This window comes from Lithobates pipiens, unplaced genomic scaffold (assembly GCF_037356315.1).
Source record: "Lithobates pipiens isolate NorthernLeopardFrog02 unplaced genomic scaffold, aLitPip1_a1.2 Scaffold_8, whole genome shotgun sequence".
Classification (NCBI taxonomy): domain Eukaryota; kingdom Metazoa; phylum Chordata; class Amphibia; order Anura; family Ranidae; genus Lithobates; species Lithobates pipiens.
Genome location: NW_027507903.1, coordinates 25,694,838 through 25,710,629, shown reverse-complemented (window position 1 = coordinate 25,710,629; position 15,792 = coordinate 25,694,838). Strand labels below are relative to the sequence as shown.

At 43.9% G+C, this 15,792-nt stretch overlaps 1 protein-coding gene across 3 annotated transcripts in view; it reads left to right on the top strand.

The window, feature by feature from the left end:
* The window catches only part of MCTP2 (multiple C2 and transmembrane domain containing 2), a 363,628-nt gene that overhangs the window by 261,063 nt on the left and 86,773 nt on the right, over positions 1 to 15,792 (top strand). For all 3 annotated transcript variants that reach the window (XM_077469064.1, XM_077469061.1, XM_077469062.1), the window contains exons 15-17: positions 8,493 to 8,594; positions 8,704 to 8,778; positions 14,156 to 14,275. In XM_077469064.1, the coding sequence (XP_077325190.1) occupies positions 8,493 to 8,594; positions 8,704 to 8,778; positions 14,156 to 14,275 (297 nt within the window). The remainder of the gene's footprint in view (positions 1 to 8,492; positions 8,595 to 8,703; positions 8,779 to 14,155; positions 14,276 to 15,792) is intronic.

Here is a 15,792-nt window from a genome sequence, read left to right as displayed (position 1 = left end):
CAGGAGGGACTCGTCAAAGCCTGGAGGAAGAAAGTGATCGCCCCAGGGTTGCCAGATTTTTTGACATTTGAGAATTTTATCCTGAATAGTTGCTTCAATTTTGCTGTGTATCATGGCCTGGGTGACCCTATGTTTAGTTTTAATGGTTCAAAGAGAGGGTGACTTCCAAGCACGTGCTATAGTTTCAGATACTTTTTAACATTTTTGCTTTTGATGCATGTTCCCCCAGGGTAGTGCCCAGCCTTCCTGTACCATTTGGTTGACTACCCCTTGCATATTAGATCTAGAGCTACCTGAACAACATGAACGAGATCACAGATCACTGGGGTGCGGCCCCCTTTTTATTTTTACAGGAGGGCACAGTATAGGGGGAACAGTAATCTATCGTACAGTAGTGATTTCTTCCACATGCAGAGAAGCTGCTGTTACAGATCTACCTGTTCTGCTGCACTGATCCCTCCTGGTCCACCCACCTTGTCCATCCCATATAATGTCACACACATGTGCCTGGGTTGAACAGTAGAGACGGCCTGGTGGGGATCAGAGCAGTACAGTTAAGCATATTGTTTCCCTGCATCAATCTGCAGGTGGGGGAGGAGCACTTTTAGGTTGAGGGTCAACAGGGACATAAATATGATTTACCTGTTACCTGCCCATGATCAACGGGTTACCAAAATGACTGATGTCATAGAATTTATCTCCCATTGACTTCAATGGGGTTTGGATTTGGCATCCAAATCGGTGGCAAAAAATTTTGGGGGAACGACAAACAGTATGCCACGACACCTGCTCGGTGGCAGCCTCCCATTACCCTGCTCTCCATGGGTCGGCCGCCAGTCGAGAGTCTTCTCTTTTTGGCCAATTGGAAAACGGGTCTCCCAACCGCTTCTGTTTGACCAGATTGAGGATCAGTGTTTCCACAGTGAATAAACATTTGCTGTTGTAACACCTGGATGGGCTTATGTCACAATGCTCTGTGCCATGAGCCCATCCTATTTTTAAAGCCTGTGCAAGAGAAAGGGGTAGCCCCTGAAAGTCGCACATCCAAGGTGTCCTAGAGAGGGGATTAGAGTGGCAACCACAGCCAGGACTCCAACTAGGCCACGCCCCCAATGTGTTTCACTCCGTCCCCGAATATTAGTCATGGGGATTATGGCTTTAATCAGATGTTTAAAAAAAACACCCCCACCGCTGTAATTCATGCGTCCGGCGTCCTAAAAGGGGCCAAACACATAAATAGGGGGTGACCGCGGTGGGCGTGGATAGATTCATACTATGCATGAATCTGTCTATTATACATATAGGGAGTGGCGTGGATAGAGGAGGCAGCGCTCCTAATGGACGGGCCGCCACTGAAAATTTTTCTTCCTTCCTTCATGAACTGAATCTGAATCCGGGACTTTCAGATCACCACTAATAACAATGCAAATGGGGAAAAGCTGGAAAGCTCACCTAAAAGAAAGTACAGTAAAACCTTGGCTTGACAGTAACTTGGTTTGAGAGAGTTTTGCAAGACGAGACAATTTTTTTTATAAATCTTGACTTGATATACGAGTAGCGTCATGTCACAACTGAGTATAAAAGAGAAGAGGGACGCCTCTAAGTGTAGCAATATGGTTACATTTAATGAAGTTACAACATTTAGCAACTCACATGGTTGATTAAAACAGGCACATTTAAGTGTGCAGGCATCTGTTGTAAAACTGTCCACATAGACAGCACCTCCATCGACGACGTCCCTTCCACCCCGCGCTTAATGAAACAGTTGAAGCTTCGCTTTCAGATCGCTCTACTGCAGAGTAGTCTTCCCGATCACGATTGCAGACTGACAGTGGTGAGAGTCGGCAGTGCAGAGGATGGTCTATGTGGACAGCTTTACCCCGGATGCCTGCGTACTTAGATGTGCCTCTTTTAATCCTGTGAGTCCTGCGAGTTGCTGATTGTTGTACCTTCATTAAATGTAACCATATTATACTTTTTCATATTTGGCTCCTTCACCGCTCCAAAGATACTGCTAGCAGGACTTTTTTTTACCGTCCTGCTAGCGCACCGCTCCAGTGTGAATGCCCTCAGGGCAGCGGCCGTTTCAGGTCGGTTTGCAGGTGCCATTTTTAGCGCTGTAGCGCCTACAAAGCGCCCCAGTGTAAAAGGGGTCTTATACTCTGGAGCTCCTCCTGGATTTTGCTTCTAGTCCTCTTGTGGAGGCTTCCGTTTGTGGATGGACATTTTTATGGTTACACAACTTATCACATGTCTATAATTTTTTTATTGGAACTATAAATTGAAGGACTTATGAATAAATGGTTGTGGAACGAATCATTTTGAGTTTCCATTATTTCTTATGAGGAAATTCGCTTTGATATACAAGTGCTTTGGATTACGAGCATGTTTCCAGAATGAATTATACTCACAATCCAAGGTTCTATTGTACACGGAGACTGGAGCTGGGAAAGCAGTTTATTGGGTACCAGTACCTGTAGATTACGCCAAAATGTGTGATGTTGGGTTTCCAGGATGCTGTAATATAGCGAGCAGACCTTTTAACAAACGAAAGTATCCCAGTCCCCCTTTTTATACATTAAATACCAGTCTCTCCCGTGCAGTGTTAATCCAAGCAGCGGGTAATGGTGTGGTTGAGCCATTGAACATGCTGATGTTTACGGAGGAACGGCCCCTGCTCCCTGTTCTTTTGTGCACTTTTTGATGAGTTAACGTGTCCCTGGGTCCCCATATCCCTGATGTTATTGGAAGAGATAGGCTGGAGCAGATGCTCATGCCGAGCACCACTCCGTGCCAAATGTTCTGAGGGATCCTCGGGCAGACTGCGCTCGCTCGTTTTTTTTTTTTTTTTTCTTTTCCTTTAAGAGCTGCCCAGTCTTTCAGCAATCTTTATGAACTTGTGGATGGTCCTCTGACTACACCTGTGTGTAAAGGGAATGTGTGCGGAAAATGGCCATAAAGAACATTTGGCTACAAGTTCGTTGAATGTTCTTCATCGACACTAATGCTGCAGAGAATGTAATATTGTGCCAGAGGGGCAGATTGTGCCACACAGATAGCATGTCCTTTTCATCTAAAAGTGGCATTTGCGCAAAATTAAACTCCAGAGGATCAATGTCCAGCAAAGCTGTTCTTGTGAGTACATAATGCCAAGAATTTAATAAGTATCATCCCGACAATTTTCCTCCTCTATTCTTTCTTTTTTTTTCTCTGCAAATACATTTGATATTATAGGTGAAACTATTCCGCGTTTTTTCAAGTGTTCAGATTGTTTTACTGCAACATTCATGAGTTTACATGTGTGTGTAACCTTTTCGATTTCAAGTAAATTGTAATTTTTTTTTTTTGTTAACCGCTTCAGCCCCGGGAGATTTTATCCCCTTTCTGATCAGAGCACTTTTTGTAAAATGGCACTGCGTCGATTTAACTGACAATTTCGCGGTCGTGCGATGTTGCACCCAAACAAAATTGACGCCCTTTTTTTCCCCACAATTAGAGCTTTATTTTGGTGGTATTTGATCACCCCTGCGGTTTTTATTTTTTGCGCTATAAACAAAAAAATGCAACAATTTTGAAAAAAAAGCAATATTTTTTACTTTTTGCTACAATAAATATCCCCCAAAAATATTTAAGAAAAAAAACATTTTTTTTCTCCTCAGTTTAGGCCGATATGAATTTTTCTACATATTTTTGGTAAAAAAAAATTGCAATAAGCTTTTATTGATTGGTTTGCGGAAAAGTTATAGCGTCTACAAAATGGGGGATAAATTTATGGCATTTTTATTATTTTGTTATTAGTAATGGCAACAATCTGCGATTTTTATAGAGACTGTGACATTATGGAGGACACATAGGACACTTTTTTGATACTCTTTTGGGACCATTGCTATTTATATAGCGATCAGTGCTATAAAAATGCACTGATTACTGTGTAAATGTCACTGGCAGGGAAGGGGTTAAACACTAGGGGGCGATCAAGGGGTTAAATGTGCACTAGGGAGTGATTCTAACTGTGGGGGGGGAGGGGGTGGGCTTCCACTAACATGACAGCGATCACTGCTCCCGATGATGGGGAGCAGTATATCCCTGTCATGTCACTAGGCAGAACGGGTAAATGCCTTGTTTACACCTCCTCGTTCTGTGGCTCTGTGACACGATCGCGGGACACTGGCAGACATTGAGTCTGCGGAAACCGCAGGCACGGTCACACTGTACGCAGCACGTGCGCCTCCTAGCCCTGCTAATTAACCGATTCCAGACCGGCCACTGCAGTTTTACTGTGGCAGGTTGGCTCCCCTGCACGAAATCGCGTTACTGTATGTGATCATGCGGGGTCCGGATAACCGCCGGAGGCGCGTGCACCCGCTGCACAGCGGGGGTACCGATGCTCATGGCCGACGGTTGCGTTGACTGCTGGCCACAAGCGATCGTGACCAGGAGACACAGAACAGGGATGAGTGTGTGTAAACACACACTTCCCTGTTCTGTTCTGAGAGCAGTGACAGATTGTGTGTTCCTATTAGCTAGGACCCACGATCTGTCACTTCCTCTAGTCAGTCCCCTCCCCCCTTATTGCGATTTTTATTTATTTTATTTTTTTTCAAAAATATGTAGAAGAATATCGGCCTAAACTGAGAATTTTTTTTTTTTTTTTTTTATTTTGCTCTTTTTTTTTTTCATAATTGTCGCTCTTTTTTTTGTTTATAGCGCAAAAAATAAAAACCGCAGAGGCGATCAAATACCACAAAAGAAAGCTCTATTTGTGCAGAAAAAAAGGACATCAATTTTGTTTGGTTACAATGTCGCATGACCGCGCAATTGTCAGTGACGCAGTTCCAAATCGCAAAAAGTGCTCTGGTCAGGAAGGGGGTAAATTCTTCCAGGGCTGCAGCTTTCATTGGCCCTCTTATGACTCATCCCCCGCCTCCCTTCCCGGCAAACTCTCACGAGAGTGAGAGAGCTGTGCATGATGTCATAAGCCTAGGCTTTTTACCAGGCAAGAAACAGGAAGTGGGCTGTATAAGGTATTTACTGGCAGAAAAAAAAATAAAGTTTTACTATCCAAAGTTAAAACAACAAGAGCAGAAGATTTAATAGATGGAAAGTTAAATAAATGACTGAAGGTTCTGCTTTAAGGTATAATTAAAGGCAAAAGTTTTTTTTTTTTTCAAGTTTTGGATATAGATGGATTAGAACCCCTGTCAGTTTTTATTACTGTCTGTGTCACCCTCTCTCTTTGTCCTGTTTATCATTTTCATTGAAAAAAATAAAATACATTTTGTGTTGTCCCCTGAAAAGTAAAAGAGGTGTGGGGGGGGACCTTCCAATCGGGGCACTAGTTCTGGTGTCCTGTGACCTGGGGGGCCCCCCAAGGAATTCCCTTAATTTTTAGGGATTTTCCCTCATTATTTGGCCGTTGGACACAGATGGCGAAAAAAAATCTGATGGGTTATAAGCCTCTCTCACTCTACCCAAAGTGAAAAAAAAAGAAGTTTTAGCTATAGTTATAGTTCTACTTTAATTATATAGTTTATTAACTGATCTTTTAGTTTTTTACTTGTGTTCACCACTTGCGTACTAGGAACTTTTACCCCCTTCCTGCCCAGACCAATGTTCATCTTTCAGCCCTGTCACAGTTTGAATGACAATTGCGCGGTCATGCAACACTGTACCCAAACAAAATGTTTCTTTTTTTTATACAGATAGAGCTTTCTTTTTTTGGTATTTAATCACTACTGGGTTTTTTATTTTTTGCTAAATATGCGGCAGCAACAGGCGGCACTTATTGGCGGCACTGATGGGCAGCAACAGGCAGCACTTATTGGCGGCACTGATGGGCAGCAACAGGCGGCACTTATTGGCGGCACTGATGGGCAGCAACAGGCGGCACTTATTGGCAGCACTGATGGGCAGCGACAGGCGGCACTGATTGGCGGCACTGATGGCCAGCACTGGTATGCACTGTTGGGGCTGCGCTGATTATCAGGACACTGATCATCAGTGCCCCAATTATCCGTGTAGAAGTCCCCTTTCACACAGGCCGGTTACTGGCTCTCCTCTTCTCATGCGCTGTCAGTGTGAGGATAGGATTGGCGATAACTGGAAAATCCTGGTTACAGTGTAATCAGCTGTAATTGGACATGGCTGGTCACATGGTAAAGAGCCGCTGTGATTGGCTCCTTACCCCGATCCAAAGGACACAGCGATCAGAGTGCTCCTAAAGCATGCTACGAGGGGCTTCTATTTGCTTCTATTTCTAATTAGAAAGCCCACAACTGCCTTTGTCTAAAGCCGGTCATTCATGGATCAGTTCAACAGGGACCGACCAAATTTTGATCCGTGTGTGGTTGAACAAAAGCTCATCTACTGGTTGACTTCTGCTCAAGCACTCTGTTGATATTTTTTTGATCGATCAGTGCTGCAGGTTATAGATTGCAGCACTGATATATGTATTTTGATAGCGGTGAAGTCTAGTGTGTGGATGAGAGGAATCTAGTCATTTTTTTTCTACCCATCTATGGCCAGCTTGAATCAGTTCTTAAGTCATTTCTTAACCACTTAAGCCCTGGACCATTTTGCTGGCCAAAGACCAGAGCGCTTTTTGCGATTCGGCACTGCGTCGCTTTAACTGACAATTGTGTGGTCATGCAACATGGCTCCCAAACAAAATTGAAGTTTTTTTTCCCCCACAAATAGAGCTTTCTTAATCACCTCTGCGGTTTTTATTTTTTGCGCTATAAACAAAAAAAGAGCGACGATTTTGAAAAAAAATCATTATTTTTTGCTATAATAAATATCCCCCAAAAATATATAAAAAAAACATTTTTTGTCCTCAGTTTAGGCCGATACGTATTCTTCAACATATTTTTTGTAAAAAAAAATCACAATAAGCTTTTATTGATTGGTTTGCGCAAAAGTTATAGCGTCTACAAATAGGGGATAGTTTTATGGCATTTTTATTATTTTATTTAATTAATGGCAGCGATCAGTGATTTTTATCATGACTGTGACATTATGGTGGACACGTCGGACAATTTTGGCGCGATTTTGGGGACACTGGCATTTATACAGCGATCAGTGCTATTAAAATTGCATTGATTCCTGTGTAAATGTGACTGGCAGTGAAGGGTTTAACACTAGGTGGCACTGTAGGGGTTAAGTATGTCCTGGGGAGTGTTTCTAACTGTAGGGGGGATGGGCAGGTTGGGGGGGGGGGACTTTTGCTTGGATCACCTAGACCAGGGGTCTCCAAACTTTCTTAACAAAGGGCCGGTTTACTGTCTTTCAGACTTTAGGGAGGCCGCACTGTGGGCACTGTGGGTAAACAAAGCCTGATCTTTGGTATTGGGGGAGAAATTGATGGTGTCATTGGGAGGAATAGTTTCCATTTTTGTTGTCAGTGGAAGGAATTATGGCCCATCATTGGTGTCAGTAGAAGAAATAGTGCCCCATTGTTGGTGTCAGTGGCAGGAATAATGCCTCAAGGGCCGGATAAAGACAAGCAAAGGGCCACAGTTTGGAGATCACTGACCTAGGCAATTTGATCGCTTGTTGGAGCGGATACCTGTCAAAACCACCCCCTTCCCCACCCCAAAAAAGTTTAAATAGGGCAGAGGAGGAAGGAAACCTAAGCTTATGACATCATGCACAGCTCTCTCTCTCACACTGTGAGAGTTTGCCAGGAAGGGAGGTGGGGTGAGTCATAAGAGGGCCAATGAGAGCTGCAGAGCAGGGGGTGTGCCTATGTGTAAATCCAGGAAGTGAACAGGCAGCAGCTTCAGCTGCCCACAGTTAAAATGGCTGCAGCCAGACTCAGTGGGGGGAGATTTCTGCAGCATATTTGGCAAGTAGAGAATCGCAGCATATATAAAATAATATGCAAAGTGGTTGGAGGGAAGCTTCAGAATGGCAAAGATATTTTCATTACAAATAATGTGAGCAGACTGCAGTTCCTCTTTGCCCTTGTACACACGGTCGGATATTCCAACGGAAAATGTGCGATCGGACCATGTTGTCAGATAATCCGACCGTGTGTGGGCTTCATCTGACTTTTTCCGTCGGAATGTCCGATCAACAAAGTTTAAGAGCTGGATATAAAAATTTTCCGGCAACATGATCCGATCGGACTTTGTCCGATCGTTTGTAGAGAATTCTGATTGGACAAAGTGCCACGCATGCTCAGATCAAATTCCTAGACCAAAGCTATTGGCTACTAGCCTGAACATAGTCCCATCGTAACTAAATAACGTCATCACGTTAAGAACGATCGGATTTTCCGACAACTTTGTCCGACCGTGTGCATGCAACACCAGTTTCGGACAAAATGTCGGACAAAATCTTGTTGGAATGTCTGACCGTGTGTACAAGGGCTTAGAGTTAAGAAATGCATATTGAGTAGAATTTTTATTTTTTAAACCAGAGTTTAGAGTCCGTTTAAAAATCTGTGCCATTCATTTACAAGGATACATAACTGTAATTTTTTTTCTTTCTAGGTAAGGAATGGACAACAAATTGCTTACTTGTTAAAAAACAAAGACTTGGCTTCAGCCTCAAAAGGAGTGATCCATTTAGAAATTGATGTGATATTTAATCCAGTAAGTAGTTCAAGCAATGAGGCCCATTTTTACAATATTACAAAATGTGATGCCCGTTTAGAAGGTTCATTTATAAATTCCTTCATTTGGATTTTGTTCCCTTTTATAGGTCAGAGCAAGTATTAGGACATTTAACCCAAGGGAGACACGCTTTTTGGAAGACAACGCTAAGTTCTCAAAAAAGGTTGGTAAAGTCCATTGTGAAGGCCAAAAACTGTTCACTGATAGAAATCATTTGGCCAGTGGATGAGCAAATGGGGATGAGTGTGTACAACAGCCTTTCTCAACCTTTTTAAAATTGAGCAGGGCTTTTTTTCTCAGAAAATAGGTGCAGGGACTCAACCACGACCAGCCAAATGCCCCCCCCCCCCCACACACACACACACACACCCCCTCTAAACCGCATGGGTGTGGTCAAATGTCACCACTAACAGTGGGAGGGCTTTAAAGGAGCATTAAATATCAGGAGTGCATTACGTACAGTGTAAGCCCTTGTACACACGATCGGAGATTCCGACGGAATGTGTCCGATCGGAGCGTTTTGTCGGATATTCCGACTGTGTGTGGTCTGCATCAGACGGTTTCCGTCGGAATATCAGTCGGACCAAATTTTCCAACTTGCCAGAAATATTTTCCGACAAAATGCTCCGATCGGACATACTCCGATCATGTGTAGAGAATTCCGATCAGACAAAGTGCCACGCATGCTCAGATCAAATTCCTACATCAAAGCTATTGGCGACTAGCCTGAATGTAGTCCCATCGTAACGAAATTACGTCATCCCTTTCCGAACGATCGGATTTTCCGACAACTTTGTCCGACCGTGTGTATGCAACAGTTTCGGTCAAGATTTGGTTGTCAGAATCTCCGACCGTGTGTACAAGGGCTTAGAGTGCAGAGTTCTGGGGGGGGGGGGGGGATTCAGGAGTGTACTACTTGCACAGTTTGGAGGTTCTTTATGCACATAGTCCCGACTCCTGAGTTCAGGGGTGATCTACACATAGAGAGCCAAGTTCAGGTGTGCACTGCATATAGAGTGCCGAGTTCAGCGGTGCACTACATATAGAGTGCCGAGTTCAGCGGTGCGCTGCATATAGAGTGCTGAGTTCAGGGGTGCGCTGCATATAGAGTGCCGAGTTCAGGGGTGCGCTGCATATAGAGTGCCGAGTTCAGGGGTGCACTACATATAGAGTGCCGAGTTCAGCGGTGCGCTGCATATAGAGTGCTGAGTTCAGGGGTGCGCTGCATATAGAGTGCCGAGTTCAGGGGTGCGCTGCATATAGAGTGCCGAGTTCAGGGGTGCGCTGCATATAGAGTGCCGAGTTCAGGGGTGCGCTGCATATAGAGTGCCGAGTTCAGGGGTGCGCTGCATATAGAGTGCCGAGTTCAGGGGTGCGCTGCATATAGAGTGCCGAGTTCAGGGGTGCGCTGCATATAGAGTGCCGAGTTCAGGGGTGCGCTGCATATAGAGTGCCGAGTTCAGGGGTGCGCTGCATATAGAGTGCCGAGTTCAGGGGTGCGCTGCATATAGAGTGCCGAGTTCAGGGGTGCGCTGCATATAGAGTGCCGAGTTCAGCCGTTTTCCAAAATTGCTCACCTCTGCATCTCCCATCCACATCTCACTTTTACCCCTCTTCAGCTCTGACCTCTGCATGCAACCTTCCCTCCTCCTCAAAAGCTCCACCATCTGCCACATGTCTTATTTTTGTTGCTGTATTAACCTGAAGCACCCAGCTGGCTTTAGTACCTCCCCGCACACTGTAGGTGGTACCTTCCCCCTTGCTTGCAGATCATCTAGTAGGGATGTCCGCATCAACAATGAACCCAAGGCGCTTGCATCTCCCTTAATCCCATCCTGCACTCTGCAAATCTTTTGGAGACAAGCTATCACTGGTAAACACAAAGCCGGACTTCTGTGTTTACAAGTAATAGTGGTGAGCAGGAAGCAGACGGCCTGAGCCTGAGGTAGTGGAACTGAGTTCCACCAAGTTCCAGCTGAAAAAAAGCCCTGACACTGAGAAACCCTTGTAATTACTTTTACGGTCTCTGGGAACCCTTGATAATTACTATATATACAACTCACAGTACATTAGTGTGATAGTCACTGGGAAGAATGTTCCCTACATTTTATGGTCATTGAGAAGAATCCCCCATTATAGATATTTAAAAAGATCAATGTTGTCAGTTGTTACTCATCTGAGAGGCAGAAGTTGCTCAAGGAACCCTAGTGTCCTATGGAACCCTGGTTAAGAAAGGAAAGTGTAGACTCTCTGGTTCACTGGTACTCCATGCAGTCGCACACTTATGTTTATTTCTTGTGATTTGACGTACAGTACTTTAGAAATGTCATGCAACTTCTCAGAAGTGCCCCTGGCGATAGGGTTGCCACCTGTATGGGAATGATCTGGATAGTCTGGGTTTTGACACTCCTGCCTGGGTTTCTGTCCTCCTGAAAAACCCGGGCACAGCAGCATACCTCTAGTCCTATCCAGTGTGGGAACTCAGTGGGGAATTAACACCTCCAGTTCACGCCAAACCCCCTGTATGTCTTGAATGCAGAGCCGCTAATGAATGCTGCCGGCTGCAGCTTCACTGCTGAGCGCTCGCTCCCTCCCACCCCAAAAGGGCATTTAGTACAGATGGGGCTGTATGGATCAGGCACTTGTCAAGTCCATGCTCGTAATGTCAGACAACCCGTGTCTTCAACCTTGAGGGCTTATTCCCTGGAGTGGGCAGGAGCAGAGATGCCGATGGAATTTCCCTGCAGTTGACTTTGCTGGAGGATTTCGGAGGAAGAGGGGAGATGTGCTGCTGATGGAAGGAGGGGGATGGGGGCTCTGTCTTGTAAAGTGAGCGTCCTGCTTGGAGCTGCCAAACTTTCCACCCACGGGACCAGTGATTGATAACTGAGAGGTCAGCAGTAGCAGCATCGCTCCTCCACTGAACTTAGGCTCATGTATCATGCACAGCTTAACTATCCTCAGCCAATGCATTACAGGCAAATAACACTGACATGTTCCCCCCCCTAACTCCTACCAATAATGTGTTTATCTGTTGGCACGCTTTGCCACAACTTCTTGTCCCAATAGAGACACAAACAGCTTTAAGGCCTCGTGCAGACTGGGCACAATGGGCATAAAAATGCTGCTTATACAGTAGGGTGTTTCATTTTTCCAAAGATTTGATTTTCATATGACTTTACTTACGCCTCGAGTCTCAGTGATGTAAAAGATATATATGCCAAATTTCAAGAAGATTGGATAATATTTAGGGGTTGCACACATTGATCACTTTTATCAAAGCAAAGTCTGTGGGCTTCACTTGATAAGAAGTCATATACAACAATGCTGGATGAAGAAAATCCTGTTCAACAACAAGTGAAAATTAACTACCTCCAAAGTGTCCTAAAAGACGGAAGTCATCCAATAGAAGACTATAAAGAGTTATTACAACTCTCACTCCTGTACCTAGGAGGTTGGTCTAAAAACGACTTCAGTTTCAGGATCCCAGGGGCACTGCATCAAGCAAGGTGGATGACAAAGGCAGTATATGTGCTTAAAATTGTCCTCTTCACTAAACAGTTGAATATTCCTCAATGACAATTGAAAGGAATGAAACGGGTTGCACGTCTTGTCAGCCTCATATATGTTCCCTTTTGGCATGAGGCAATTGTAAGTCAATGGGCTCCAAAGAATGATTTGGATATGCTACAGCTTTTAAGCACTTACCCAGATGCAGACATCAAAAAATGTGCTCTCACAGTTGCTAAGAAACACCTTTGGTATCTGTCGGAAACAAATGCAGGATTGCCTTTTTTGAACAAACATATTACTCAGGCTGTTAAGGAAAATATGACTAAAAATTAAGTAACCAAACCTGCAAAGAAAAAGGAAGTGAAATGATTAGAGGGTAAAAACATGGTTTTCGAAGGAAAAGACCTGAGCCATTTCGTTACTAATAAAACAAAGACGTTCTTTGAATTGTTTGGGATCCACGATGTGACAGAATACAAGGGATCGCACCGTTCAAAGTTGATTAATATAACACATGTTTTGCCTATCGTTACCTATTAATCTCAGTGTATAGTTTTAATAGTATTTTAAGTTTGTGATTTCTAGTTTTCCCAATAAAAGTAATTAACATTGAAAAATCATATTTTTTGCCTACTGTTACAAAACAGATCAAAGTGTGCAACCCTTAACCACCTCGCGCCCGCCCTATAGCCGAATGACGGCCGTAGAGCAGGCGCGTTCGTCCGGGTGGCCGTCCCTGGACGTCCTAATGTTTACTTCCACGATGCGCACAAAGACCAAATAATATCCACTAATTTGGGTTATTTTTACCAAAGATATGTAGCAGTATAAATTGTGGCCAAAATGTATAAAGAAAAATTCATAATTTGCATAATTCTGTCACAGAAACAAAGAAATATGCGTTTTTTTTCAAAATTTTCGGTCTTTTTTCATTTATAGCGCAAAAAATAAAAACCCCAGAGGTGATCAAATACCATCAAAAGAAAGCTCTATTTGTGGGAAAAAAAGGACAAAAAATTTATTTGGGTACAGTGTTGCATGACTGAGTAATTGTCATTCAAATTGTGAGAGCACCGAAAGCTGAAAATTGGTCTGGGCAGGAAGGGTGTTTAAGTGCCCAGTAAGCAAGTGGTTAAATATTATCCAATCTTCTTGAAATTTAGCTTATATATCTTTTACGCCACTCAGACTCAAGGCGTAAGCAAAATCTGCTAATTTTATAGTTTATTTTTTCCATTAGAAAATGAAACGCCCTATTATACAGGCAACTGGAGTTTTTTCTTTCAGCCTGTAGAAGCTGAGAGCGGTGCCCCCTGTTCACTCCCGACACAGTTAGCAGCGGCCAACGGAAAGCTCCCGATCACTACTTGCAATTGGGAGATTTTCAATCATATGAAACCAGTCATGGCAGTCACCTGATCATAAACCACACCCCGGCATCTGAAATCCTTTCAAGGACCAGGAGGCACTGGTGCCAAGGGGTTAACCACTCGCCAACCGGCCAGCAATAAATTTACTGCTGGCCGGCAGCTTGAACAGGCACTGGGATGTACCTATACGTCACCCCACTCAGGCACACCCTGGGGTGATCATCACTGTAACAAGCAAAAAAAAAAAAAAAAACCTATGAAAGTTGGTGATACTGAACTACTCCAATGACAGTATGTAAAAAAGAAGTTTGTTTTTTTACAACCTTTATAATATGAATGCTGTATATGTCATTAAAGTGCACTGGATGTCTTACTTTCTGCTGGTTAAACTGTGTTCACCAACCGACCTCCACTCCACACTTGTATAGTATTATCAGAACAGCACGGCATTTGAACTCTGAAATTGCTACTTTTGCTGAATTACCAACACTTACTCCCTCTCTGACCTTATTGTTATATTTAGACCTTTTTTAGATATGTAGTCCATAAACCTTGAGAGAATGTAAGTTATTGAAGGAAAGGGATCCTTGGGGTGAAATTGGTTCCTTGTAATAGACTTCTATTTCCCAAATATTCATCAGTTTTCCTTTCTGTTAGATCTTATCGAGGAATGTTTACCGTGTCAAAAAGATCACGCTGGCGGTCTGGAACACAATGCGTTTTGTAAAGAGCTGTTTTCAGTGGGAGTCTACGAAAAGGAGCCTGGTGGCTTTCTTGGTGAGTTAATGTTTTTAACTGGCAATTGTGCGTTTTTATTGGATATCCTAGCCAGCTAATCACCCTTTTCTTCTTTTGTAAGGGTTTCGATTTTGGTGTGAACTCCAAACTGTGTGAGCAAATGCTTTAAATCTTTTGCTTCCAGATCTATTGAGGGCACTTTTCTTGCACGAATATAAAAAATCATTTTAGGTCTGAAGATTAGGGCCCTCTATCAGCAAGTATAACAGTGCCCTAAGAGCCAGATAAAGGCTAGCAAAAGGCCGCATCTGGCCCCCGGGCTACAGTTTAGATACCAATGTTTTAGAGTGAACCATCAATACCAGCCCTAGAGTTATTGCTCTGACTCTTGTGTGAGTGGCAATATGTCTCATGTGTGGCCCAATTGATATTCTTGTATGTAGGCGACCAGACATTTGTTTATGTTCTTATGTGGGGGTTGTGGAGGGGAGAGATTTACATGCTTGGGTGAAGGCCTTATTCACACAAGTGCACTTAAGTGTACATACGCGTGAAAGGGGCCATGTTTGCCTGCATGGGATGCACAGGTAGTCCTATTCATGTCTATTGGTAATCAGTGGCTACACGGACACAGCTGCTGGACCCAATTTAACACATGCAGACCCGTGTATGGGGGTGTGTGTCCCTGAACGCAGACAGCAATGACCAAAAGTTCCCAATGTGATACTATTTGGTTGTAACTAAATCGCATTAATGAGACTTATCAGGGGTCTAGTAGTAGCGTGTAGTGCCTAGCATTGCAGTAATGGAACAGTGTGAATGCGGCCTTGAGTATAACTCATGTGATGTAAGGGGGGTTCTGATGGAAACTCCGATGTAAGGGTAAATCTGATGGGGTTCTGATGTCTGATGAGGTTCTGATGTAAGAGGCACTCTGATTTAAGGGGGTCCTGATGGGGCGTTGATGTAAGGTGGGCTTTGATAAGGACTCTAAGGGGGGACAATGATGGGGCTGTGATGTAGGAGGAACTCTAAAGGGAACTCTGATGTAAGGGGGGCTCTGATTTAAGGAGGTCCTAATGGGGCTTTGATGTAAGAGGGGTCCTGATGGAGCTTTGATGTAAGGAGGGCTCTGATGGGAACTTGAATGTTAGGACGACTATGATGAGGATGTGATGGAAGAGGAGCTCTCTGATGGGAACTCTGATGGGGTTCTCATGTAAGGGTGCCCTGATTTAAGGGAGGGGGTCTCTGAAAGGGACCCTGATATAAGGAGGGGGGGGCTCAATCGTTTATAAAACATTTATTTTCAGCCCAAAAATCACGTGAAATATATAATGTGGCCCTTGTACTGATGAGTTTGGAGAACCCTGGGACTGACAATACTGCATTGACACATTTTGTATAGATGTTCTCATTCTCTCTCTGTGTTGTAGATGGTAGAGAGTACCCCGGCGTGAGGGATGGGACTGATAGTTGCATTGTTGATTTTGATGGAAAAGTTATGGAGGGGGGCATGTGCAGGGGGGATTATTAATAGCTAAGTTTTAGAGCGA